The sequence below is a fragment of the Barbus barbus genome (genome assembly GCF_936440315.1).
Source record: "Barbus barbus genome assembly, chromosome: 7".
NCBI classification, from domain to species: Eukaryota; Metazoa; Chordata; class Actinopteri; order Cypriniformes; family Cyprinidae; genus Barbus; species Barbus barbus.
In genome coordinates, this window is record NC_136735.1 from 11,330,641 (window position 1) to 11,358,085 (window position 27,445).

The window sequence follows — 27,445 nt, forward strand, 5'->3', positions numbered from 1 at the left end:
TTCCCAGTCTGTTCTGCTTTCCCAGCCTTACAGGAGCTTCAGGGGCAGTTGTTACTTAGCAAAAATATTAATGGTGAAATAGAGTGATTATTATGGTGTGGTGAAACGACATAGACATTTTTGTTCTCATATATCAGTATGGCAGTTTATTTGCAACACTAGACAATATCTCAAACAAGCATTTTTCTTCTTGGTCATAGCATGTTGTGAGATCAAACAAAGCATTTATCAGTGATTATGGGAATAAATCTTGAATGCATGTGTCTCGTTTATCACCAGGTTGAACAGCATGGAAAACTCCTCGGAATGGAGCAACATTTCACTCGACTCTGATTTCGAGCCCTGTGCCACATTGAGGAGCTCTGGTTCACGAGTAGCCCTCTATGTCTTCATCATCGCCGGGATCGTCTGCACCGTTGTCGGCAACTTCCTGGTGGTTCTCGCCATTGCTTACTTCAAACAGCTGCAGTGTCCTACAAACTCTTTCGTTATGTCTCTGGCTGTTGCTGACTTCCTGGTGGGCCTGGTGGTCATGCCATACAGTATGGTCAGAACAGTGGAAGGATGTTGGTATTTCGGCCCAACCTTCTGCCATCTTCACTCCAGCTTGGATGTTATGCTCTGCACGGCCTCCATCTTCCATTTGAGCTGCATCGCTTTTGACCGCTATTACGCCGTCTGCAACCCTTTGGTGTATTCGTTTAAGATGTCCCGTAAACGTGTGGGTCTGCTGATTGTGGTTTGCTGGGCCATTCCTTTCCTCATCTCCTTCGGTCCAATCCTCCTCGGGCTGCACAAGCTTGGCATGGACATTCCTTTGCCTGAGAACGTGTGCATCTTCTTGGTGAACCGTGTTTATGCCGTTATGGCATCCCTTGTTGCATTTTACCTGCCTATGGTGACCATGTTGGTGGCCTACTGGAAAATCTACAAAGCGGCAAAGCGGCAAGCCATGCAGATAAGTGCGATGGAGGCACAAATGGCGGCAGGTGTGGGCAAGGACTCGAGCAAGAAACAAAAACATCGTAACTCTGTAAGGAGGGAAAGAAAAGCGGCCAAAACTCTGGGCATCATCATGGGAGTTTTTCTTCTTTTCTGGTTGCCGTTCTTTACTGTTAATATCATCGACCCATTTATTGAGTATGGGACTGCTGCTGTGATATGGGATGTTTTCCTGTGGTTGGGGTATGTCAACTCCTCCCTAAACCCTTTCCTCTATGGTTTCTTTAACCGATCCTTCCGTAGGGCTTTCCTCATGATCATGGGCTGCAGAATATGTCTGCATGGAACAGCTCAAGGAATGGACCTCTCTCACTCGAAAAGAGATGCCACTGAGCGCACCGACAACCAGTAGATTTTATCTGTGGCAGATTATCTGTTTTCGTAAAATATCCCAAACTTGTTCCTGTCCAGCCCATATGGCAAAATATGTTTTTTTGGCCAAAAATAAATATTGTTCAAATATAGACTTTAGTGTCTTTGTGAGTGCGCCTGCCTCCCATGCCAGGAATGCTGGTTCGAATCCTGCAGGGGTGCATAACCCAAAAGCATAGTTAGCTAATTGAATACTATTGGTAACAACAGAACTTGCGGTCATAGTAGCTTTTGGGAATGCACCCCAGAACAATTGAGGTGAGGAGAACCAGAAAGGTGATACTAGCGCCGTGACCCAGATGGGAGTGAGATTTAGGGATGAGATTTTAATGGAGGCCAGCTAACAAGAGCTGTGCAGGTAAACCTCACTTCCCCTGATCTTAAAAGGGTGCACTAGCGGTTTACATTAGAGGCTTTGCTCTTTAGCGTCCTTGCTAACGCACCCCACCCCCATGCCAGAAATGTAGTTCAAATCCTGCTCAGAAATAGTGAGGTGAGTAGAACCAGAGGGGTTACATTGGTGCCATGACCTGGATGGGTATGATATCTTTTTAAATATATTGTAATATATTCAAAAAAAAAATTCTCTCTCTCTCTCTCTCTCTCTCTCTCTATATATATATATATATATATACACACACACACACACACACACACATTTTACATTTAGTCATTTAGCTTTTATCCAAAGCAACATACAAATGATGGGAATACATTTATATATATATTCTTTTTTTTTCTTGTCCCTCAATTATATTTTGGTAAATGAGGGTTAAAACAAAATATATTTTATATTTCAGAAATATATTTTGAATATATAATTTTGGTCACAAAATATATTTTTTGCCATATGGTTATTTAAAACATGTTTATGTAAATATATTTTTAATTTTCTATTGGCAATAGGCCATTTTTGTATATTTAAAACATATTTAAAATAGCTATGAATGCATTATTGCCCTATGGGTGACCATAGGTATTATTCGTTGTAATTAAAGGATTAACACATTATGGAATCTCATTATGGGTTCCAAATAATGATAAATGATATAACACAAACCCCAGCGAGATGAGGATTACTCTGTTAGGCTAACAGCATGACAAGTGATAAAGTGCATGCAAACATTGTGATTTGGTGTTGAATTTCCTGTAAAATGTGTTTTCTTTCAATTTTTTTTACTGTGTGAATAAATTAGATGTCTGGCCTGCATTCATCTTTTTTTTTCACAGATTTGGTGCTTTGCAGCAAATAATCCTTTATTCGATTGCATCTATTGCCAACACTAATACAAAGTGCACTCAATGTAACAAACAGAACTTTACCTTTTGTATATTGGCAGAATTATGAGCATTCTGTGGTACAAGCTGTAACAGTGGGAATCCAAAATGGTTAAGAGCACATTTTAAAGTCAGAAACAGTTCTGGTATGTTATGTTCAACAAAATATGGCAGCATGCAATAATAAACACAATGAGGAACAACCAGGAACATTAGGTTTTTGCTTTTTTAAGGGTGCAGTTACAGTGGAGTTACCCTGTACATAATGTGTCTATCAAAAGAAATACTCCAAAGATGTGTGACACATCCTCCCCTGTCACAGATTAGCACCCCTGACCTGCAGAACATCAGAGTCATAACTAAAATATGCATGAGAACAAATAATTATATAATGATGGAAATTAAATCTCAGTTGTGATCACGTTTTCTTGATATAATTCTTATGAAATGACTGCCAGACAGAGAATTGGCCCCAGCTGGTCTGCCTGCTTCAATAGTGAGGTAAGCAAAGATAAAGGAACTGGGGGGTGTGGTTCTTTATAATCAAAAATTTATGTAATAATTTTGAAAATGGAAATAGTCTCTGGAAAACATCCAGTATCGTGCCTTTTTTTTAAAATTAAGCTAATGTTCTGTTACCTCTGTGCCTGTCCATTTACTCTAATGTCCTTCTTTAGACATTTCTGGCACTGCTCAGAAGGCAGTGAAATGTACGTGAAGTCATTTTTGTGACAAGTCAAAACATACAAGTGCTTAGCTGAAGGAACCCATAAAGAACTGTATGCTGGTGTTAGTCTTCAGTAATCCACAGGAAACAGGGGAGGACAGGAAATCACTTTTCAAAAACAGTTTGTTCTCACATACAGTATGCTATCCTCACAAGCAATCTTCACACTTTTATAATTAAGCATAATGTGAGATGATTCAGACTTCTTTTAGATGCTTCCTGTTAACAATTGTGTTTCCAATTCTGTTGTAAAATTTGTAGGAATTTGCAACTAATTTATATTAACAGTGACCTCTACTGGCCATTTGAGATTTTTCATCATTAATGAGTAAATGAATTGATAGAAAAAGAAGAGACTGCTTTTTCATGACTCATGAGACATCATAGAGTTCTCAGTAATGTTTTGGTTAAGTATCAACTTCGTCTCAGATGTTTCTCCTAAAATTCCTTGGATAATAAGTGATGTGCAGTAAGAGTACAAAGCTATGAAATGAATGTGTATTTTTCACATCTTGGCAAATGTGAGCACAGCATGTAACACTGTCAAATCTCTTCTAGAGACATGCAATGAGTTTCAGGATGACTTAGCATTTGGTATGTTCCTCTTTTCTTTAAATGTCAGCAGCACTTGAGTAGCATGAACTCCACAAGTTACTCTAAACTGTCTGATAATCATGTTCTCTGGCATGACGTGATCATTTTCCACCAAAGAGCATCTTGAATACAAGCAAGAACATCTGACCTTTTGTACAAAGCAGTTGCAAATTTGCCTGTGTGAATAATGAGAGTTGTAGAGTCTTAAAGGGATAGTTCACCCAAAAATGAAAATTCTATCATCATTTATTCACCCTCATGTTATTCCAAAACCATAAGATTTCAGTTAATCTCCGGTATTTTAATGAAACCTGATACGACCGCACAAGCTTCCTTGTTTGTTTCTCTCTATGTATGTGTGTTTATATGTAAATAAATGCCTAAATTAAATCTGTTCATTATATAGAGCCTCTGCACAAGAATGTTCTATGACAGCTTTATAACCTTTTTGGATCTTGTAAGTTTTGGTTACCTGGGCGCACTATGGAGGGAAAATATCTTAAATAGTTTTTGAAGATTAACCAAAGTCATATGAGTTTGGAACAACATGAGGGTGAGTAAATGATTGAATTTCATTTAGGGGTGGTGAACTATTGCTTTAAGTATTTCGCAGGAGAAAAGTCAGATACGATATTCAGTAATTGATTTCAATGTAATCTCATTGCTGTGAGCAAATAACATTATTAAAATGATAGAATCTGATTTTTCTTTCAAAAGGGATGGTTGTTTAATAAAATGGATTCATTATTTTCAAGATTCATCAAATACACATATTTGATCAACTGCATGCTCTTTTCAGATTTATTATGTTTAATAGTTGACACTGACACTGTCACATCAGCATTACAAAGAAACCAAAAGCATTTCTCAACAACACAAAAACTGAGTTGTAGTCCATGAATTATGTTTTTTTTTTTTTTTTGTCTATTTAGGGATGACATAAATCTCATGGTTGAAATGAGAATAGCACGAATAGTACATGAACAGCACAGTATTCAACTACCCTCTGTAATACTGAAAACATCTGCACAAAATCTGTTTGGGTTACAAACTGTGCCTCACATTTAAAGGTATCTGAATCAATTTAGAATCATTTAAAAGTGAATTCCACAGAAATCTGCGAATCACAGTGAATCATTATGTCAGTACAAATCAGTGTCATGGATTCAACAATCTCTCAAATACGTCACAGTCAAATGTGTTTTCCATTCACACTTATTGGACAACAAGTCAAAGAAACTGTAACAATCTCTCTTTGTAAATACAGTTCAAATCGTTGCTGGTCATCAGAGAGTTTGAAACACAGACTATTTCTCAAAGGCCACATGGACAACACGATATACAGATACCCAGCAGCTATGAGTCTTTTCGTTCTGATCCAGTGCAGATAAGTTTTTCCCCCCTCATAATTTTTCCATTCAGTGTACTTTTCCCACTTTTAAAGAAATATTTTTAAATTATCCATGTGAAAATACATTAATCTCCTTTAACACACATTGCCCTTGTAATTTTTTTCCTCATATTTGCTTCCTGACTGTGTACTTTAAGATATAACAAGAATACTAGTCTTTGAGGAAAAAAAAAATCAAACAATTCCTAAGAACTGGCAGTGGGTCAGAGCTCTCAGGGAAAACAAACAGTAATCTCTGTCTTTGTTTAGATGTCTGTTTCCTTCAGGCCGTAGCACTCTGTGAGGTCGTAGATCTGGTAGCCGCTCTGATCGCTACAGTCGTTATAGATCCCCATGGAGACCGTGTCAATCTCTGTCCGGGCCAGAGCAGACGTGCTACTCTTCCCCGTCCCGTTCTTAATCTTATTGGAAAGGTTGTTCATTTTCTCCTTCAGCTGGAAGGAGGACTTCTGTAAAGGGGGGAAGAAGCTCCAGCTCTTCAGACTAAGAGGCCGGCTCTTGCTCTGGCAGGAATAGATTGAGTTATCGCACTGCTCGTGAAAGGGAAATCCAGAGCAGTGGTCTCTGTGCGGGTCCCTCCGGGCTCCTCGCATGGCTGTTCTCCAGCGCTGGTCGTAGAAACGGCGCAGGATGCGGCGGCGCCGCTGGCACTGGCAGCGCAGCAGTCGGGTAAAGGCGCGCTGGAACTCCTTGCTCGAGCAGGGGTAAATAACAGGGTTAATGCAACTGTTGAAGTAGCCCAACCAGAAGATTACTTTGAACACCACCTCAGAGGGTTTTAGAGCTGGGAAGAAAGAGCCTGAGGAACGCAAAGAAAGAGAGAGAGGTGGAAAAACATTTAATTGTCGGCTCAAGCAAGATTATTTACATGGGAAATAACACTGTGGCTCAAGTAAACTTATAGCCTGAAGCTACCATTCTCCCCCCACACATTGAAAAGGTAAAATCTGCGAGTTCACTGTTCTCAATCATGTGTGTCTAATTATACCCAGCAGACAGATTATATACTTTGCACATTGTTTTTTTTTCCTTCAGCTCACTAGAGAAGTCTGATGCATTTTACGTGGCATGTCTTCTCACCATGTGGGAGGGATGCCAATATGTCATTCCCCAATTCTCCTCCAAACCAAACAAGCACTATTACCTTTGATAGACTGGCCACACAAGGCCATTAGTCGTTATAATCAACATGAACTGCAATTTGCAACCCATTTCACTGCAGTAATTTGATGCGTTTCTGAGTGAAGGATGCTTAAAGAAAAAAAAAATGCAAGGCAAGATTTTATTTTATCCATTGGGAAATGATTGGATTGTGAAAAGTGGGAGGACCAAATGCAGGCTTGATAAAACATTTATTAAATAGCTATTTGCCTATTGGTTAACATTATCCAACATGACGTCAGTGGAAATAGAACGTTGTTACAGAAGAGAAGCAAGTTGTTGCATTCTGATCAAAGATTACAAAGAGAAATTGTTTTCTTTGGAATAACATGCAACAATGAATTGTTCACAGTAAAACCAGAATCACATATCATAAGGTTCACCCCAAAATGAACTCACCCCCACTCTTAAAGGGATAGTTCACCCAAAAATAAAAATTCTGTCATTATTTACTCACACACATACTGTATCATTCCACATAAGGCTTTTGTTCATCTTCGCAACACAAATTAAGAGTTGTACTGTTGTGAATGTATGTAGAAGTCTGACACGGAAGACGGAAGAAATTGTTGAATAAAGTTATTTTTGTTTTCTTTGCACAAAAAGTATTCTCGTAGCTTTATAAAATTGCGGTTGAACCACTGATGTCAAATGGACTATTTTGTCAATTTCCTTACTACCTTTCTGGGACTTGAAAGTGTCAGTTCTATTGCTGTCTATGGAGGGTCAGAAAGCTCTTGTATTTCATCAGAAATATCCAGTGGTGTATAAAGTAGGCTACCTGAAAGCCATACTTAAGTAAAAGTAAGTAAAAGAATCAGAATCACCGTTTAATATTTTTATACTAGCACCATATGTGGTGACACAATATGGCCATACAAATCTATAAACATTACCAGAATCAGAATTAGAATCAGAATCAGAATGAGCTTTATTGGCCAAGTATGTTTACACATACAAGGAATTTGTTATAGTGAAAGAAGCTCCACAGTGCAACAGAGAGACAGCAACAGGACAGGACACAGATAATAAAGAATAATACAAATATCCAAATAGGCAAAGTACAAAACAGCAAGAACACAATATATAATATAGACAATTATGTGTGTACGGGTCTGATATGTGCAAATTTGAAATGAAAAAAAAATTAGATAAATAAAAACGTAAGCAAGAGTGGTGAATAAATAATAGAGTTGCGTGTTCTGCGTTTTATTGTCAAGTGTTCATGAGATGGATTGCCTGAGGGAAGAAACTGTTTCTTTGTCTGGTCGTTCTGGTTCTCAGAGCTCTGTAGCGTCGACCAGTTCAAACAGTTCAAAGAGGGAGTGTGCTGGATGTGAGGGGCCCAGAGTGATTTTACCAGCCCTTTTGCTCACTCTGGATGAATACAGTTCTTGGAGACTGGGGAGGGTTGTACTAATGATTCGCTCAGCAGACTACCCTCTGTAGCCTTCTGAGGTCAGATTTGGTAGCTGAGCTGAACCAGACAGTTATTGAAGTGCAGAGTATGGATTCAATGATGGCAGAGTAGAACTGTTTCAGCAGCTCCTGTGGCAGGTTGAACTTCTTCAGTTGGCGAAGAAAGTACAACCTCTGCTGGGCCTTTTTCACAATGGACTCAATGTGATTGTCCCACTTCAGGTCCTGAGAGATGGTGGTGCCCAGGAATCTGAATGACTCCACTGTTGTTACAGTGCTGTTCATGATGGTGAGTGGGGGGAGTGCAGGGGATTTTCTCCTGAAGTCCACAATCATCTCCATAGTTTTGAGCTCCAGGTTGTTAAAGGTCCCATGACATGCTGTTTTTTGGATGCTTTTATATAGGCCTAAGTGGCCCCTAGTACTGTATCTGAAGTCTCGTTCCCGAAATTCAGCCTTGGTGCAGAATTTCAGCCACTATGAGCCAGTCCCACAATGAGCTTTCCTTAGGATGAGCCATTTCTGTGTCTGTAGCTTTAAATGCTAATGATGAGGAGAGAGGCGGGGCAAGGTGGAGGGTGGGTGTGTGTCCTGCACCTTGCGGCCACGGTACCATGCGCTAATGTTGACAGTGGATGTATCACAATGGCTTGTAGACACGCAGTCCTTCAAGCTTTTCAGTTTGACCCAGAATCTGATCCGGAAGGAGAAGCACCAGATGAAGAAGTTGCAACTCAGCGGCTACAGCAGGACGTCTCCGAATGGTTAGTTTAAAATATTGTGTCTGGATACAGTCAGTGTTTCCCACACATACACATAGACCGCAACAATATCCACCTCCTGCTGCCATCAGCTCCCGCGTCTCACACACACGAGCACGACTTTAGCACAATATTTAGTAACTTTCAGACCCTTTAGGCGGCTTTTTTCCCATAACGGGTACATACTAACAAGCCTAGCGACTTAAAAAGAAAAACAAAACAAAAAAAAAACCTTATCATTCAGTTGGAAGATGTCTCCAGTACTGCCCAGCCAGCGTGAGGTCTCTCTCCCAGCGCAGTGTCGCCTCTCTCGGCATCTGTTTCAGTTTGCCTTAAAGCAGCAGACTCATCAATAAATTATTTAAAAAACAACGTTTCCAAGCACTTGTCGCTTACTGACTGTTTGGACTTTTAAATATGAACATAATTTGTCTGTTAATATGCGCAGTTTATTACTCAGACGCAAAACAGTGCTTCGCTCGTTTGCAAGCCATGATGTCTCTCGAGGAAAAAAATAAATATTGCGCTCGCCTCGCACGGTCGTAGCTCATTTTCTCATGGGCGGGCAAAGCAGAGAAAGGGGAGGTAACCTTTCCCCGTATGACGACATAAGGGGAAGATCCCAGATCGGGCCATCTGAGCTTTCATTTTCTCAAAGGCGAGAATCCACTGACAGACGGAGGTGGGGATGGAGAGCTGTGTCAGTTTATTCTGAAGGGTGTCCGTGATGATGGTGTTAAAAGCGGAGCTGAAGTCCACAAACAGGATCCTCACATAAGTCCCTGGTCTGTCCAGATGCTGCAGGATGAAGTGCAGTCCCATGTTGACTGCATCATCCACAGACCTGTTTGCTCTGTAGGAAAACTGCAGGGGGTCCAGTAAGGGACCAGTGATGTCCTTCCGATAAGCCAAAACCAGTCTTTCAAATGATTTCATGGCCACAGATGTTAGAGCCACAGGTCTGCAGTCATTAAGTCCAGTAATTTTGGGTTTCTTTGGGACAGGGATGATGGTGGAGCATTTGAAGCATGAGGGGACTTCGCACAGCTCCAGTGATCTGTTGAAGATCTGTGTGAAGATGGGGGCCAGCTGATCAGCCCAGGTTTTTAGGCAGATAAAAGTGCAGATATCTTACTAGAAAATAACTTTGGTAGTAGTTGAAGTCACCGTTTAGAATATTACTTGAGTAAAAGTCTTAAAGTATTTGATATTTATTGTACTTAAGTACGAAAAGTATTTTTAAAATTTTAAAAGTACTTAAGTATTGAAAGTTGAAGTACAAATAAATGCAAAATGGAAAAGAAGCAATATATATGTGTATATGTGTATATATATATATATGTTCATACGCAGCTTGAGTAGCAAGATTGTGTTCAGTTTTAACTCTTTTTTTCCATTTTGTATTTTTGGGTAAGAATAAGAAGCACTTCATCAGGTACTTAGTGTCTTTCATTCCAACATAAGAAAACATTTCTGGAATCTGCATCTGAAACAGCATGTAGATGTATTTACACAGTTCAGTGTAGCTCAGAGTAGGCATGGATGCATTTAAACTGCAGTTACAGATGCAGTTTAAATGATGACCTAATGTTTTTGTTTTGTTTTGTCTTTTAACATAAAACGTTGAATACTGATATTTAAAATAATTCAAGACATGTAAAAAATATTCGATATGTGAAATTAAAACCGGCAGTAGGTGACTGTTAATGAGTGAGTCATTGAGATTCAACCGATTCATTCAAACTGCTAATTCATTCAGGAACAAAGCATTTGACTGTGTTAATGAGTGAATTACTGAATCATTTTTATCAACTCATTCATTAAAATAGCTGATTCATTCAATAAGTAAACACCGTCTGTTGCTCAGAGATGCAAGACTGTGCTGTAATCTTTGTTTGGAACAATTTTCCTTAGCAAAAACAAGCAGTATTATGTCTAAAATGTACTGTAAGTCACTTATTGTGACTTACAATTTCGACCAAGATGGCGGCGCGAACACATCGCGAGGCTCAGCGTCTTACCAGATTTAGGAAAATAGTGTTAATTTACCTGGTTATTTCACTCGTGTTCGCGCGATTCAGCTATGCGAACTACAGCTATACTAAACAGTCACTTTTGGACATCAACAAACAGTGTTCCAACATAGTTTTAGATCATCCTTTCGACTTCAGCGAACTCCCGTCGGAGCTACTGAGATCACCGCGGACAAGCGGATCACTCGTACTGGCCGGAAGTGCTCGGCATCGGCGTCGAGACTGTAAACAAAGACGGGGAAAGCGTGGAGGGCTGCGTGCTAAGCTAAGGCTAAACCCACATCGACCAGCTCTGCCCAGCATCTTCCTTGCCAATGTACGGTCTCTGATGAACAAGATGGACGAACTAAAGATCTGGACCCTCACACAGAAATGGCTTATGGACTGTAATGTTATGTTCTTCACTGAAACATGGCTCTGCAACGATGTCCCAAACAGCGTGGTGCATATGGATGGACGCTCTCTCTTCAGGGCTGACAGAGTAGCAGCAACCTCTGGTAAAAACAAGGGTGGTGGAGTATGCATTTATGTAAATAAATCATGGTGTAAAGACTCTGTCATTGTTGATACCTACTGCTCTGCTGAGCTGGAGTTCCTGATTATCAAGTGCAGGCCATTCTATCTACCACGTGAGTTTACTTGCATTGTTGCTGCTGCAGTTTATGTACCTCCGGACGCTAATGCTAACGTGGCTATGAAAGAACTTTGTGCTGCTATTAGCAAATTACAAACCCTGCACCCGGATGGAGCCTTTATCGTTGCTGGGGACTTCAATCACTGCACTTTTAGATCTGTTCTCCCTAAATTTCATCAAAATGTTTCCTGCACTACAAGGGGACATAAAACATTGGACCACATTCTAATGTGAGTGATGCCTACAAAGTCACACCCCTCCCCCACCTGGGTCAGTCTGATCACCTCTCTTTGTTCCTGCTCCCCAAGTATACCCCAGTCATCAAATGTGTGAAACCTACAATAAGGACCGTTAAAATCTGGCTGGAAGTTGCTGACTCCACCCTTCAACATCAATTTCAGCACACAGACTGGAGTGAGTTTGCTGCCCAGGCCACCACAAACTCTCAGATTAACATTGACATTTATACCAACTCTGTCATGGAGCACATCAACAGCTGTGTGAGCAGAGTGACCACACACAAAAAAATAAAAATTTTCCCCAATCAGAAGCCCTGGATGAACAGAGAGGGTCGCCTCCTGCTCAAAGCAAGAGATGCAGCCTTCAGGTCTGGAGACCAGGAGGCTTACAGCTCAGCCAGAGCCAACCTGAGGAAGGGTATCTGCCAGGCCAAATTCACACACAAACAGAAGATTGAAGATCACTTCAATTCTTCAGACCCCCGGCATATGTGGCAAGGCATACAATCTATCACAGATTACAAACCACCTAACTCTGTGCCCCCCTCCAGCTCTGCCTCCCTCCCAGACGAGCTCAATCACTTTTATGCTCGTTTTGATCAAAATAATAAGGAGATCTCACTCAAAGCTGAGCATCAACCCAGTGAACTGCCTCTCACTCTCTCCACATCAGATGTTTACTCCACTCTGCGTAAGGTGAATGCACGGAAGGCAGCTGGCCCTGACGGAATACCTGGTCGTGTGCTTAAAGCCTGTGCGGAGCAGCTAGCTGAGGTCTTCACGGACATTTTCAATCTGTCCCTGGCCCAAACAACTGTCCCCACTATCTTCAAAACCTCCACCATCGTACCGGTACCGAAACATTCCACTGCCTCGGTCCCTAACGACTTCCGTCCTGTTGCACTCACCCCCATCATTGCCAAGTGTTTTGAGAAACTGGTTGCATCCCACTTAAAATCCTGTCTCCCTGCTACACTAGACCCATTCCACAATAGGTCAACAGAGGACGCCATCTCAACAGCACTTCACTCTGCCCTCACCCACCTGGACAGTCAAAACACACATGTGAGAATGCTGTTCATAGACTTCAGTTCTGCATTTAATACAGTAATCCCCTCCAAGCTGATCTCCAAGCTCAACCAGCTTGGAATCAGCACACCCATCTGCAATTGGATTCTAGATTTTCTGACTAACAGACCTCAGTCCGTTAAGTTAGATAACCTCTCCTCCTCCATCATCACCCTGAACACCGGCGTGCCACAGGGCTGCGTACTGAGCCCTCTCCTGTACTCCCTCTTCACCCATGACTGTGTTCCTGTTTATGGCTCCAACACCATAATTAAATTTGCAGATGACACCACGGTGGTAGGTCTGATCAAGGATGACAATGAATCAGCCTACAGGGATGAGGTGCAGCACCTGGCTGTGTGGTGTGCCACCAATAATCTACAACTAAACACCCAGAAGACAAAGGAGATCATTGTGGACTTCAGGCGGACTAGGAGTCATGCACACACACCCATCTACATCAACGGAGCTGTAGTGGAGCGTGTGTCGAGTTTCAAGTTCCTTGGCATCCACATCTCTGATGACCTCACCTGGTCCCATAACACCTCCACTCTGGTCAAAAAGGCACAGCAGCGCCTTTACTTCTTAAAGTTCACCTGAATCCCAGGATCCTTGTGGAATTCTACCGCTGTACCATTTAGAGCATACTCACGAACTGCATCTCAGTATGGTACAGCAATTGCTCCGCATCTGACCGCAAAGCACTCCAGCGGGTGATGAAAACTGCTCAACGGATCACCGGCACCCAGTTAACTTCCATTGAGAACATTTATCATAAGCGCTGTCTGGGCAGGGCAAGAAACATCATCAAGGATGCCTCTCACCCTAACCATGGACTTTTCACCTTCCTTCCATCTGGCAGGCGTTACAGGTGCCTACGCTCTCGCACTAGTAGGCTCAGGAAGAGCTTCTTCCCCGAAGCTGTGACACTTCTGAACGCCACACCACCAATCTAACCTGCACCTGCTTATTACTGCACTGGTCACAGTACTTTACACACATGCATTTGCACTACTCATATTTTGCACAGACTGCACATTGTTAAAATTATTACACTATAAACTGTATAAAGTTGTTACTATACAAAGCATAGTAAACTATTTCTATAAAATATTGCACTACTGCTATTTTGCATAGAATACATTGTTCTATCAATATTTTGCACACACTCATCCAGCTGTATTTATTTATTACCACTGTTCTCACGTCTCTGCTGTTCATAATGTGTATATATAATCTGTAATCTATATAATCCTACATTGCTCTGTTCATAATGTACATACAATCCCTACATTGCATTCCTATTTATATTCTGTATATACTCTGCTCAATACTGTATATAGCAATTCCACTGTACATTCTGTAAATCATATCTTCATTTACTCTGCACTTATATGTATATAAAACACTATATTCTTGCACTTCTGGTTAGATGCTAACTGCATTTCATTAGCTCTGTACTTGTACTCTGCATAAATGACAATAAAGTTGAATCTATCTAATCTAAATCTTATTGCCTAAAAAGCATACAGAAGCATTTTTGCCATCTACAATTTAGAATGCCTAGAATTTTAACTAATCAACGTGCATGCACACTTGAACTGTGTGTGATTTGGTGATATAGCCTGCTTGATAATGTTAGATTACACATCATTACAACAACACTTACCATATTAATCGCAGAAGATATACTGTATAGGCCTATCGCACACCCCAGACTCGACTTGACCAAAGGCGCAAGACCATTGATTCGTCAAACCTGCAGTCCGTGTTCTTCTGACTTTATTTTATAGTAAGTAACGAATAGGCTTTGGGGAAATGTATCGGAGTAAAAGTATACATTTATATATAATTAGGAAATGTATTGGAGTAAAAATAAAAGTTGGCTAAAATATAAAAACTCAAGTTACTCAAAGTTACATTACACCACTGGAAATATCCAAATTTGTGTTCCGAAGATGAACAACGGCCTTAGGGATTTGGACATAAGGGTGAGTAATTAATGACAGAATTTACATTTTTGGGTGAACGTCCCTTTAAAAATAAATTACCATTGATGCCTGTAGAACCTTTATCATCCATAGAAACTTTCCATTCAACAAAAGGTTCTTTAGAGAGTAAATAGGCCCATTTTCTATTTCATGTTGACTTTAAATGCCAAATCAATCTTTTAGTTACAGCAGACCTGCACTAACCTAAGATACAGATCATGAGATTTGGGTTGAATGGATTTGGGCTCAGATGGAATCTGTCTACATTGTGTCTCTCTTCACATCCTATCCTCCCACACATCTACACTACCTGCACATTTCCGCTCCATCTTCCTTCAACAGACACCACATATGTTGCCAATATCTCTTCCCTGCCTTGTGCTTTCCCCACAGAGAGTGAGAAGAGGCTAGCGCTGCATTATCTCACACATAAAACAGTTGTCATCACCCATGCCATGCATTTCAGTGTCACGAGAGGTCAGAATACCTCCCCCTGTCAGTGGAGATGTATAAAAATAGCACTAGAGGGAATAGATAGTGAGAGAACTGGGAATAGTCCACTCTTGTTGAAACAGATTTTGATGAACAAAGAGATATGCTGTTCTCGCTCTTGGCTAGAGGTCGTCAATTGGTTGCAACTGTGACCTCAGAGGATGCCAATGCTCAAACAACATACAGAATTAACAAATTTTGCCATAAGTTAAATATATTAAGGTTCTGAAATATATAAATATATTGTGGAAACTTAATTTCCTGTAGAGCTGCTTTGCAACGATTGTAAAAAGCACTATACAAATAAACTTGAAATTGAACTTGAACTTTGAGATGAAAGCCAGTCCATGGAAAGCTACTTTTTGGTAATTGTTGTAATTATGAGACACACCAAACAGGATGTTTGGTAACTACTGAGAGAAAACTTCCTTTTAGCCAGAGCATCATGTACAATGTGGCAGCCCTTTACTCTGGACAATCTGGAACCATTCCATGCACCAACACTGCAGAAAAAGTGGATGTTCTGACTCTTTCAGATATGCTGTTTTGATTTTAGAGGAACTTCTGAGGAATCCTGCTAAAAAGAAAATCAAGCCAAACTAAAAGTAGACATTTAGTGGTAGCTGAAAGCATAATCAATAAGCCAAAATATTAAAAAAAATTAACAAATGAGAGGGCATGGGATGTGTAGAAATTTCAAAATTTTGGATGTGGACTCACTGTGCCCGCCTCATAATAAGTTAAGCAAGTTGGCATTTATATCCAATGTGGCTTTTCCAACATGCTTGTTCTGGTTTACACTATGGTTATGGTTCAAAACCCAAAGCAGTCAGGTAGGCAATTCATTTACAACTGTAAGCTGAGAGTGTTAAAAGCATGCTGGCAGTTTCTAGCAATACAGTTGCCTAGCACAAGCCATTTGAACTATAGGAGCGTTTGGCAGGTAGCCACATGTTAAAGTTGTCTCATCTCATACCAATTACCCCAAGACCTATGTTAACATGGTCTGTGGTTATTGGCTACATGTGTAAGTTCCTGTCAAGCTGCATTCAGTGTCAGTTTGACGTAAATGTATTAGAGGCTAAAAGTTCAAGAGAATTTTGACAGGCAGGCAACGTTTTTGTATGGAAAGGAACACTTTAAAAAGACACTATTAAAACATTTCTTACAACATTCGCAAAGAGCGCTCACTTTAGTCTAAAAAGATGGTATTTGGGAAAATTAATGACCAAATAACAAAAACCAAAATTCATAATGTTGCACAATTTTACATTGCCAGAAAATGCAATCATTCTCTACATCCTCTGGACTTGCTGCACTAGATTAATCATGTATATTCTAAAAATTACTATAATGTAATGACAATATTTGCAATTATTAAATAATAAAATGAATAAACCTTGCAATGTTAACTATTTGTAGTTTTCTTTAGGAGAGCAGGAACATTTAATTCTGTTTGTCACCAGAAATGAGACTTTCACTGTCCAGCACAAAAAAAAAAAAACACACACACACACCTTAAGGAAAACATTCCCTTGATCCATCTCAACAATAACATGGTGGGCATGTTGATGCCAAAAATGTGACCATAATTTAGAGGGTGGATTTTTCATATTAAAAACTTAGGTTACACTTTATTTCGATAGTCCACTTTAGGCATTCTACTAACTATAAGTAACTTTATAACTACATGTCAACTAATTCTCATTAATTTGCAACTACATGTCTACTAACTCTCAGTAGGGTAGGTTAAGGGTTAGTAGAATAAGTTGACATATACTTGCAAAGTTTCTCATAGTCAGTATGTTGTATGCTGTGAACCCATCAAAATAAAGTGTTAGAAGATATTAAGCAGACAGTCTACTAATACTCCAATGACTGCTAATTGACGTGTAGTTGCAAAGTTACTTACTGTTAGTAGAATGTCTAAAGTGGACTATCGAAATAAAGTGTTACCAAAACTTACTTACAAAAAGTACAATTATATAAGAGGAACAGAGGAGCCTTGTATCACCATGAAGTGGTTTATTTTGCTGTAATGACCAGCTGATTATACAACCCGAATGCCGGAAATGTTGGAACGTTTTTAAATTTGAATAAAATGAAAACTATAAGCCAATATTTTATTCACAATAGAACATAGGGAACATAACAAATGTTTAAACGAATAAATATTACACTTTATCCACTAAATGAGCTCATTTTAAATTCGATGCCTGCTACAGGTCTCAAAAAAGTTGGCACGGAGGCAAAAAAGGGCTGAAAAAGCAAAAAAAAAAAAAAAAAAAAAAAAAATTTAAAAGATTCAGCTGGGAGAACATCTTGCAACTAATTAAGTTAATTGACATCAGGTCTGTAACATGACTCGCTATAAAACGGATGTCTTAGCAAGGCAGAGTCTCTCAGAAGTAAAGATGGGGAGAGGCTCTCCAATCTATGAAAGAGTGCGTAAAGAGATTGTGGAATACTTTAAAAACAATGTTCCTCAATGTCAAATTTCAAAGGCTTTGCAAATCTCATCATCTACAGTGCATAACATCATCAAAAGGTTCAGAGAAACTGGAGAAAGGGACAAGGCCAAAGACCTTTGTTGGATGCCTGTGGTCTTCGGGCCCTCAGATGACACTGCATCACTCATCGGCATGATTCTGTCATTGACATTATTAAATGGGCCCAGGAATACTTCAAGAAACCACTGTCGGTAAACACAATCCGCCGTGCCATCTGCAGATGCCAACTAAATCTCTATCATGCAAAAAGGAAGCCATATGTGAACATGGTCCAGAAGAGCCATTTAAAATAGACTGCTTCAAAGTGGAAAAGTGTTCTATAGTCAGACGAGTCCAAATTTGACATTCTTGTTGGAAATCATGGATACCGTGTCCTACGGGCTAAAGAGGAGGGAGACCTTCCAGTGTGTTATCAGCATTCAGTTCAAAAGCCAGCATCTCTCATGGTATGGGTGTGCATAAGTGCACAGTATGGGCAGCTTGCATGTTTTGGAAGGCACTATGACTTCTTAAAGGTATATAACGGTTTTAGAACTCGCAGGGATGCTGGAAGTGTGGCACTGAGACGCAGCATCTTGTTCCCCTTGGGGAACCATGGTTACATGCATAACCTGAGACGTTCCCCTTCAGAAATTTGAGCTGCATCGAAAATGCTTTGGGAACAAGATGCCCACGCCGCCAGACTGACAAATCCCTGCCTAGTGTGTACTAGGACAAAAGAACAGAAGAGTCGGGAGTGCCTCGCATATCAAGGCCATAGAACCTCAAGAACGTTAGGGGCGTGGACCATCCCGCAGCATTGCATATGTCCTGCATAGACACACCTGCCAAGAAGGCCTTGGAGGCCACCACACTTCAGGTCGAGTGAGCCTTGTCCCACAAAAAGGAAACCAGAGGACTCATAAGCAATGGAAATGTCATTAACTATCCACCGACTGAGGGTCTGCTTTGTAGCAGGAAAACCCCTCTTTAGGGGACCATAGCACATAATCAGCTGGTCTGACCTTCTCCACAGGGCAGCTCTGTGGATGTATGTTCGTGATGCGCGGATGAGCTAAAATGTCACCCGAATCCGCAGCTTCAAATAAATTATCCACTCGCCAGCCGCCCACACCTATACTTTTGTCTGATTTAGATAACCGCACCCGACCTGCACCCGATCATGAATGTGCACTGCTCTCAGTGAGAGGAGTTTGCCCTGGGACCACAAAAGGATCTGGTGCGCCAGCTTGTTCAAGGAGCGCAAACACAAACCTCCCTGGTGGTAGATGTAAGAGACCACCGCTGCGTTGTTGGTGCGCACAACACATGGCGATCTCTTAGGTCTGGGAGAAAATGTTTCAGTGCTCGAAACACTGCCAGCATCTCCAGGCAGTTCATATCCCACGTGAGATGGTGGCCGCTCCACTCATAACCTCGATGCCCAGACGTCTTCAAACTGTTTTGAAAAGAAGAGGAGATGCTACACCATGGTAAACATGCCCCTGTCCCAAATATTTTGAGACCTGTAGCAGGCATCAATTTTGAAATGAGCTCATTTTGTGCATAAAATTGTTCAATTTCCGTTTAAACATTTGTTATGTTATCTATATTCTATTGTGAAAAAAATATTGGCTCAAGTGATATGAAATTCTTTTAGTTTTCATTTTATTCAAATTTAAAAAACGTCCCACCATTTCCGGAATTTGGGTTGTACTTTGCCTGCTTATTGCACAGCTACTCACCAAAATATTTTGGACATGAAACATTAAACTGAGTTGAAATTATTCTATAATTTTACCTGTAATATTAATACCAGAGGTGTAAAGTATTGGAGTAAATGTAACTAATTACTGTACTTGAGTATCTTTTCGGATACTTTGTAGTTTTACTGAGTATCAAAGATATTAGCAACTTTTACTCTTTACTTCACTACATTTTCAAATGAGTATCTGTACTCTTTACTCCACTACATTTGAAATGAGTGTTGCAGTTACACATTACATATTGCATGGCACCTAGCTTTTCTGCAGCAATTTATTTCTGGTACAAAAGATATGATATCGCCAACTACAGGACACTGAAAGTACTATATTGTGTGCGTTTTGCCCCTACTCATCCAAACTTGTCAACAAGGCTACTTTACAAGAATGTGAGCAAGTAGTTGTGAATCACAGGTGTTTTATATGACTGCAGCTGGCAACAAGGTCGAAACCAGCATATCCAGTGCACGAAGACTTTGACTTTTTAATTAAATTTTTTAATTAAATTTTTTAAATTATATTTATTTATTTATTGCAATTTTGAGGTGTTCAGTTTTATTTTGATTTTAGAAAATAAACATGATTGCTCTCCTCACAAATAAGCTCTTTCTTGTTTGTGTTACATGTTCTCTGTGCCTTGTCTTAAACCTTTATGTCACTTCCTGTCTCCCGTGGTGTTTGTAGTCAGTTTGTATCTTATCTTGTTCAGCTTGTTAGCCTCCTGTATATATAGCCCTAGTGTTTCTTTAGTTCTTTGTGAGTTGTTGAATGTAATGCCTGCCATCAGAGGCGGACAAATTACACAACTCCATTACTTGAGTGAAAGTACAGATACTGCTGGTCAAATATTACTCCATTACAAGAGAAAGGTGTTAAGACAGATTTTTACTTAAGTAAAAGTACAGAAGTACTGGCATTTAAAAGTACTCAAGTACCAAAAGTAAATTTCCTTTTTTATGTCAATGCACTGTTTTATTTTTGTTGTATGTAATACTTGCAATACCTCTGAAGCAACTTACAATGCATTACACCTACTGAATACACAGACTAACTTGTAGTATTTTTGGAATAAAGAGCTTTTAGAATGTTAAAAAACTTATAGAAATAAAACCAGTGAGTTGACAAAAAAATAAAAAATGAACACCCCTGCCCAAGTAAAGATACTCAAAAAAGTGTACTCAAGTACAATACTCAAGTAAATGTACTCCACTACTGTCCGCCTCTGCCTGCCATTCTGTTCTTTATTCCCTTTGGTTTTTGGCTTATTGTTTGTTCTAGTTTTTCCATGAAATGCCTGCACATAGATCCTTGCCTCAGTCTGTTTTCTCCAGCTTCTCCACAATGTTACAGTTTTTGACTTGCATGTCTCTTTGACGAGTGCATCTTTGAGCCTATATTTAGTATGAGTAAGATACTTAAGTAATGTTAAAATCAAATCAAACATTTTTGGAATTGGTGACTTTATACGGTAAGGTAGCTGTACTTTTACTCAAGTATAGTTTTCCGGTAGTCTTTACACCTCTGATTAATACCGAAGAGCTCTGAGGTAATTATCACCATAACTACAACTGAGACATAATCTAGTGGAAATTGCATTTATTTGAAATAAGACAGAACAAGTCTGCAATATGAGAGCTGAAAGTAGCGCCGGTTGTGGTTACCCGGATGAGTGGACTGAAATACAGCATTGCCATGAGCAACATTGAATGACAACATTGAATGAAAATCAAGCATTTTAGAGAGCACTATAAGTGAATCACAAAAGCACTCTTTTATTTTGATTTGTTTCAATATAAGAATTTTCCCCCAGATTTTCAAATACCTTCACACTGAAGCAAGGTTTATCATCAGTCAATCCCTTATTTCTGTCAATATAACACAGTGCCTCACAGTTTGTGCTGCTGCAGCGTACGTGTGGATCTATGCAATATCATATCCCTCCTCTGTCCTGGTGGCTGGCTGTTGCTGAGGCTTTGGAAAATGAAAGCACCCTATTTAACTCAACTCGTTAATAGCTGTGATTAAGGCAGTGGAGCGTTGGGCAGAAGGAGCTAGTCAGGGACCTGAGTGAAACTGCCTCCTTCATTTTCTCTGGTTGAACAAAGTTCCCCTTCCCAACTCATTGACTGTAACCTCTGGGAGCAAAAAACAAAAAAAGGATGAAAGAAGAGTTGATCCCAGACTTTCACCAGCACCACATGCAAAGCTTGCCAGGAGATGTTATCAACCACTGCTGCCCTATTTTTCCCCATAGTTGACTGTGAGTGGAATTCCAGCAGGGACAGGCAAAAACCACAATCTTGGATTACCCTGGAGATGGATGGGATGTTGGGTTTGGGGGAAAATCAATACATTGTGGGGAATGTACAATGCCATGTACGTTTATTCTTTTTAATGCGTATTGTAATTTTAAATTGGCAATAATAGTCAAAATGATAATTGCTGTCATTTGTTTGCTACTTAAGATGTACCCATTTCATGCCTCAGACAATGATGTCAGCGACACCAAAATTATTTTTATGTAAAAGGAGACAATTTTTCCCCCCATTTCTAGTACACTTTTTGGCCTCTGTGACATAATCTTGGGTAATAGTTGCATGACTGGAACACTGCATTTAATGTCTGTGCTTCAGTCTCCCATGGGTGGTCTTTGATTGAGCATACTTATAGTAATTAATCATCTCTGCTTTATGAATATCCTAAAATCTCTTTATGTAGGAATCAGTTAACCCTGGGATGCAAAGAACTTAAGTTTGTGGGCCAACAAAACAAAACATATGTTTTTCAAGAGGTTTCATTAGAGGAAGATTTTAATTCATAACTATGGACTGACAGTATTTTATATATATATATATATATATATATATATATATATATATATATATATATATATATATATATATATATAAAATTTAAGGGGTGGGTATATTATGAGACATACTGTAATGAAGAAACTTATAAGCTATTGTACTAAAAAATGTGAGGAGAACTTATTGCATGCATGATCCATGAGGAAACAAAGCATGTTCTTATGAACTCTTCAAGCCATTGCCTTTATAAAAGGGGAAAATTGTTCATAAGTCTTTCGCAAGCCTTTCACTTCTTCCTTCATTATTATGCTTTGTTTTGACAACATACAGGTCAGCATGTGTACTGTTGTTATGTGTAGTTATATCATGTCACACATGAAGGCAACATATTAATAAAGATAATCAAACAATAGTTATTTTTCAACGTGATCTAGTTGCATAAAGAAGAGAGATCTTTGTTAAGAGTAGAAATGCTTTATTTCATCACAAATTTAAATTGATGTTGCATAGGGTTTTCTTAATATTTTCTAGCCATATATACCAGAATGCCTAACTGTTATTTATTTATTTACAGGAGTCACCAAATGCAAAAATCTGTTTTGGTTTACATACCATGTATTTGGTTGTATTTGGCTGATTTAGATTTTTTTTTTTTATTGCACTTCAACATGCACTATTATTTTTCTGAATCCTAAAAAGCACAGTGTTCTCCAAAACAAAGACCAACAGCATTAATAATCAAGTGTAGCACATCAATACAATCTCCCTTAAAATTTAGTACTTAAAGGTTGCTATCAAATCCTGCTCAAAACCCCATTCATGCCATTTGCACACATTTGCCTTCTAATTTAATTGTATTAACTGAATGCAATAGTAAAGTGAGGCGTGGAACTGCTTTCGTCAGTGAGAAAAGTAAGGATGACTTAACAGCTTCACATTTTTTATATCCGGCTAAACATTTCTGTTTTGTCTATCCACGGAGAAACCCATGACGATTTGCTCAAGTGTTTATTTTTTTCAAATTCCAGCATTTTTTTTTTTGTCCAAAATTATTCGATTGGAATTTTTTTTAATCCTAATTTGGACCCAATCCTCTTTCTTATTGAGAATTGTCTCATACAGGAACAACATAATACAACCCAAATTTAGAAAAAAAAAAAAAATAAAAAAAATCCCAGCAGGCTCAAATGTCTGTGTAATAACATACAATAAACAAAAAGAATTTATAAAAATGCAAAAAAAAAAAATTAATAATAATGATAGTTTCATTCTCTCATTTAACTCTCCAGTAATACAACAACAACAACAACGACAATAATAATAATAACAATAATAATAATAAACAATTAAAAATAATAATGTTTGAGTGTCCAGTATAATCTTATTTTATATTTAGAGAATTCATTTATTCCATTATATTCCATCATAGTAATTATAATTCCACTAATATGATTATTTCTGTGATTTCGATTTTACATGTTTTGAGAGTGCAAAAAGTGCAATGAAATGTAACGTATTTTACTTTGGTTTAATTTTTTAATTTTTTATTTTATGTAAAGCATCACTGTTTAATTTTTGCTCTAACCATAACGAAAATTATCGTCCGAAAACTCATACCAAACAGAGAATAACTGATACATACCCAAAGGCAAAACGAAGAAAAACGGTAGCCAACAAAGAATGAACATCCCCACGACGATGGCGAGGGTTTTAGCAGCTTTCTTCTCTCTTGAGAACTTCATGAGTCTCACGGACAGTGAACTTCTGAACGGGTGATTTTTGGTTTTGGAGCTCGTGCTGGAATCCTCCGGCATGCTCCTGCAATGTATCCTTAGCACCACTTCCACTGATTTATCTCTCTCCCGTTTCACACCCGCTTCCAAACTTTTTGTAGTCCTGCGGGCCACGATGTATACTCTAAAGTACATGACTAAAATCACCATGAGCGGGAGGTAGAAGGAGAATAAAGAGGAGAACAGAGCATAACCCGGTTCCTCCGTGATTCTGCAAATGCTCTCGTCAGAAGGTGGAGGCTCTTTCCATCCCAAAAGCGGTCCGATTGAAATCACCATTGAAGAAACCCAGACCACCACGAGTATGACACCTGCTTTCCGTTCAGTCATGATAGCGGGGTATTTCAGACAGTATTTTACCCCGATGTACCTGTCTATAGATATAATGCACAGACTTAAAATAGACGCCGTGCAACAGAGCACATCCACCGCTGCCCAAATGTTGCAGAAGACCCGACCGAACACCCAGCATCCCAGCACCTCCAAAGACGCAGAGAATGGGAGGACAATGATACTAAGCAGAAGGTCCGCTATGGCCAGGTTCACAATGAAGAAGTTGGTGACCGTCTGCAAATGTTTGTTGCACAGCACCGACAGAATAACCAAAATGTTTCCGACTATCGCCACCAAAATGAAAACGGCCAGAAAGACTCCGACACCGATGACTTGAGAGTCAAGGGTGATGCCCTCACAGGTGGTGGTGTTGCTGATGTTGGAGAGAAAGTCCGAGGGGAATTCATCCTTGCTCTCGTTCAGCAGTTTAGAAAATGTCATTTTGAAACTCCATAAAGACGACTTTTACTGGTTTGGTCCGAAGGTGTTGACTGGTCGGTTCATGCTGAATTTCATATTCATCATCACCCTTGGAAGGTGTCTTCAGATTCAGATTCTTCAGATGGATCCGTTACTTTCTGAGAAAACCTCGCCAGTTATCTCGTTTTTTTCAGTGGTGGCATAACCTTTAAAATCACTTGAACTGGTTTAAAACTATTTTGAGGTAGAATAAACTAATAATAAGCAACTAATATGCTCCCAAGTCTATAAAACCACAGTGCCGATGCACTGCAGGTCTTATGGAGAGGCAATTTCTGATGGCATCCTCGACCACTCCAAACTGGATTACTGAGTCTCAATGTGGACCCCAGTGCTCCAGGTCTCCTCCTCCAGCTCTGAGAACTTGGTGACGCGTCGCACACTTGCTGCATATCTTCATATGACCACTAGAGGGTTCTGTATTATTTTTGCACACAGGAGGACTTTTTTCATTTTGCAATGCATAATACTATTTTTTTTTTTTTTTTTTTTCATCAGTAGCATACATTATTCAGAACGAGGTCATGTCATGTTATGTCAATTTTATTTGTATAGCATTTTAACAACAAAAATTGTTTCAAAGAGGCTTTTAATTTTTGAAATTGCTTGCTTACAAAATTCCACAAAAGAACAGTTAGAACAGAACAGTCCTTTGAGGAACCAAAAATGGAAATGGTTCTCTATGTAGTATCAAACAATTAATTTATCTGCAGGCTACCACACTGGTTAGTAAAGCAGTCCATGGTCTTTCTATATTACTATATTTTAAAATCACATTGAATAACAAAACATTAGTAATACTTCATGTTTTATGAGTGCAAAACCCCTCAACACAACATGTCACTTTGAATAGACCTATCTGGTGAATGTTGATCATGCTGTCTACAATAAAAGTTACCAAATACCAAATTTTTGAGCAGTAGAAAAACTTTTTTTTTTTTTTGTCAGGACAGCTTTCTGAATAAAAATAAACCTCTTTAAACGCAGACTTAATGCTTTTCCTACCTGTACAGCTCCCAATCTGCACGTCTAAGTCCAGATGCACACTAAAAGCTGAAAGGCAATGAGCCACAGGGTCCCTTGATGAGTAGTTGGAAGGAAGCGATTAGGTGAAGAAACTCTGGTAAAATAGTACTGGGATACACATTAAGAATATGTGAGACACTGCACATGAATGTCAATCACAGTCAGTGTTTAAATATTTTATGTTGCCTTGCAGGTTGTCATCACTGATGGCATCAGGGAGTTGTGCAGATGCTTATATCGAACAATCTGAAATGTAAATTCTACATGGATGTCTTGGGATTAGTCTTATCATCATATTACATATAAATTACATTAATACAACATCAGCGATCATGCTCACCAAGCCTGCATTTATTTGATCACAATGCAGTAAAACAGTAATATTGTATACATAAATAGTCTTACAAATTAAAATAACTATTACTGTACATTAAAAAAAAAAAAATCCTGTGATGGCAAAGCTGAATATTTAGCAGTAATTACTCTTCATTGTTTCATGATCCTTCTTAAATCATTCTGTTTGGTGCTTGATTATTATTGGAGCTTAATGGTTCTTAAAATTATCGGTGTTGAAAACATAATATGTGGAAACTGATCATTTTTTTTTCAGGATTAGTTTATGAAAGGAAATTCCATTATCAGCGTTCATTTGAAATAGACAGTTTGCGTTAATTTTGATCAAATAAAAGCAGCCTTGGTGAACATAAGAGTCTTTCAAAACATAAAAAAACTATATTATTCCAAACTTTTGCAGTGTATATTACAGTTGTAACTTAAGTCAGTATAAGCAGTATACATGCTGTTGTGAGGATGAATCTGTTGTCTGTAGTGTTGTGGGCAACTCTTCCAAGTTCCTTTCATAATCCTATGCAAAGAAGCTTAGTTCCAGCTGAGAAGAGGAAAAAGAGGCTACAATTCACACATGATCACCAAATCTGAATAGCTAAAATTGGATAGACACTGCATGACCTGCAAAATCCTGCCTGCAAAAGGCAGATGGTATGGTCAGAATCTGGCACATCATAAATCCACACATCCTTCCTGCCTTGTGTCAACAGGGCACAGTGGTGACTCTGGTGTAACAGCCCTGGAAATGTTTTATCGTGACACATTAGACCAACCGTCCATCGTCCGAATGACGCAGGTTGCCTGAATGCTGCTTTAATTATGTGTACCCCCATATAGCCACTAACTAGCCATTTACAGATTTTGCTGCTCCTTCGGATCCTTCGGATGTGGAAGGTTTTAAAGTATGAATGTACAGCCAAAAAGTCTGCAGAAACTGCATGGAGTGAGTCAGCATGGTAAAAATCCCTAAGAATTGTTTCCAGCACTCTACTGAAATCAAAATGTAAAAATTTTGCCTATTGTGAAGACAAAAGCAGGTTTAGTTTGAGACTGTAAAGCAGTCATTATGAAACAAAAACAGGAAGGGACATAAACTAGTTTAATCAATTCTGCATTATAAGCTATATGACACCATGAAGCACATTTCTCTCAAGACATGCATGTCTGCATATCTATAGTGGACTATAATATGAATATATCACAAATGATACTTCACTTCAA

At 39.2% G+C, this 27,445-nt stretch overlaps 2 protein-coding genes across 2 annotated transcripts; one reads left to right on the forward strand and one right to left on the reverse strand.

The window, feature by feature from the left end:
* Window positions 1–289: 289 nt before the first annotated feature.
* LOC306872454 (5-hydroxytryptamine receptor 4-like) lies at window positions 290–1,354 on the forward strand (the record flags this gene model as incomplete). Its single annotated transcript, XM_079421015.1, has 1 exon — window positions 290–1,354. The coding sequence occupies one exon, from the start codon at window positions 290–292 to the stop codon at window positions 1,352–1,354; it is 1,065 nt and encodes a 354-aa protein (XP_079277141.1).
* A 1,254-nt stretch (window positions 1,355–2,608) lies between these two features.
* Window positions 2,609–25,171, reverse strand: LOC306872668 (alpha-1A adrenergic receptor-like). The gene is made up of 2 exons (XM_079421344.1): window positions 23,887–25,171; window positions 2,609–6,183 (listed from the first exon to the last, which is right to left on the reverse strand). Exons 1-2 carry the CDS (start codon window positions 24,809–24,811, stop codon window positions 5,630–5,632), a joined length of 1,479 nt encoding a protein of 492 aa, XP_079277470.1. The 5' UTR covers window positions 24,812–25,171; the 3' UTR covers window positions 2,609–5,629.
* Window positions 25,172–27,445: the final 2,274 nt, after the last annotated feature.

Bases quoted from the DNA above. Each gene is read 5' to 3' on its own strand.
- LOC306872668 (XM_079421344.1), bottom strand. From the start codon at position 24,811: ATGACATTTTCTAAACTGCTGAACGAGAGCAAGGATGAATTCCCCTCG. The intron at 6,184-23,886 runs GTATGTATCAGT...TGCGTTCCTCAG, and splicing joins TTTCTTCGTTTTGCCTTTGG to GCTCTTTCTTCCCAGCTCTA.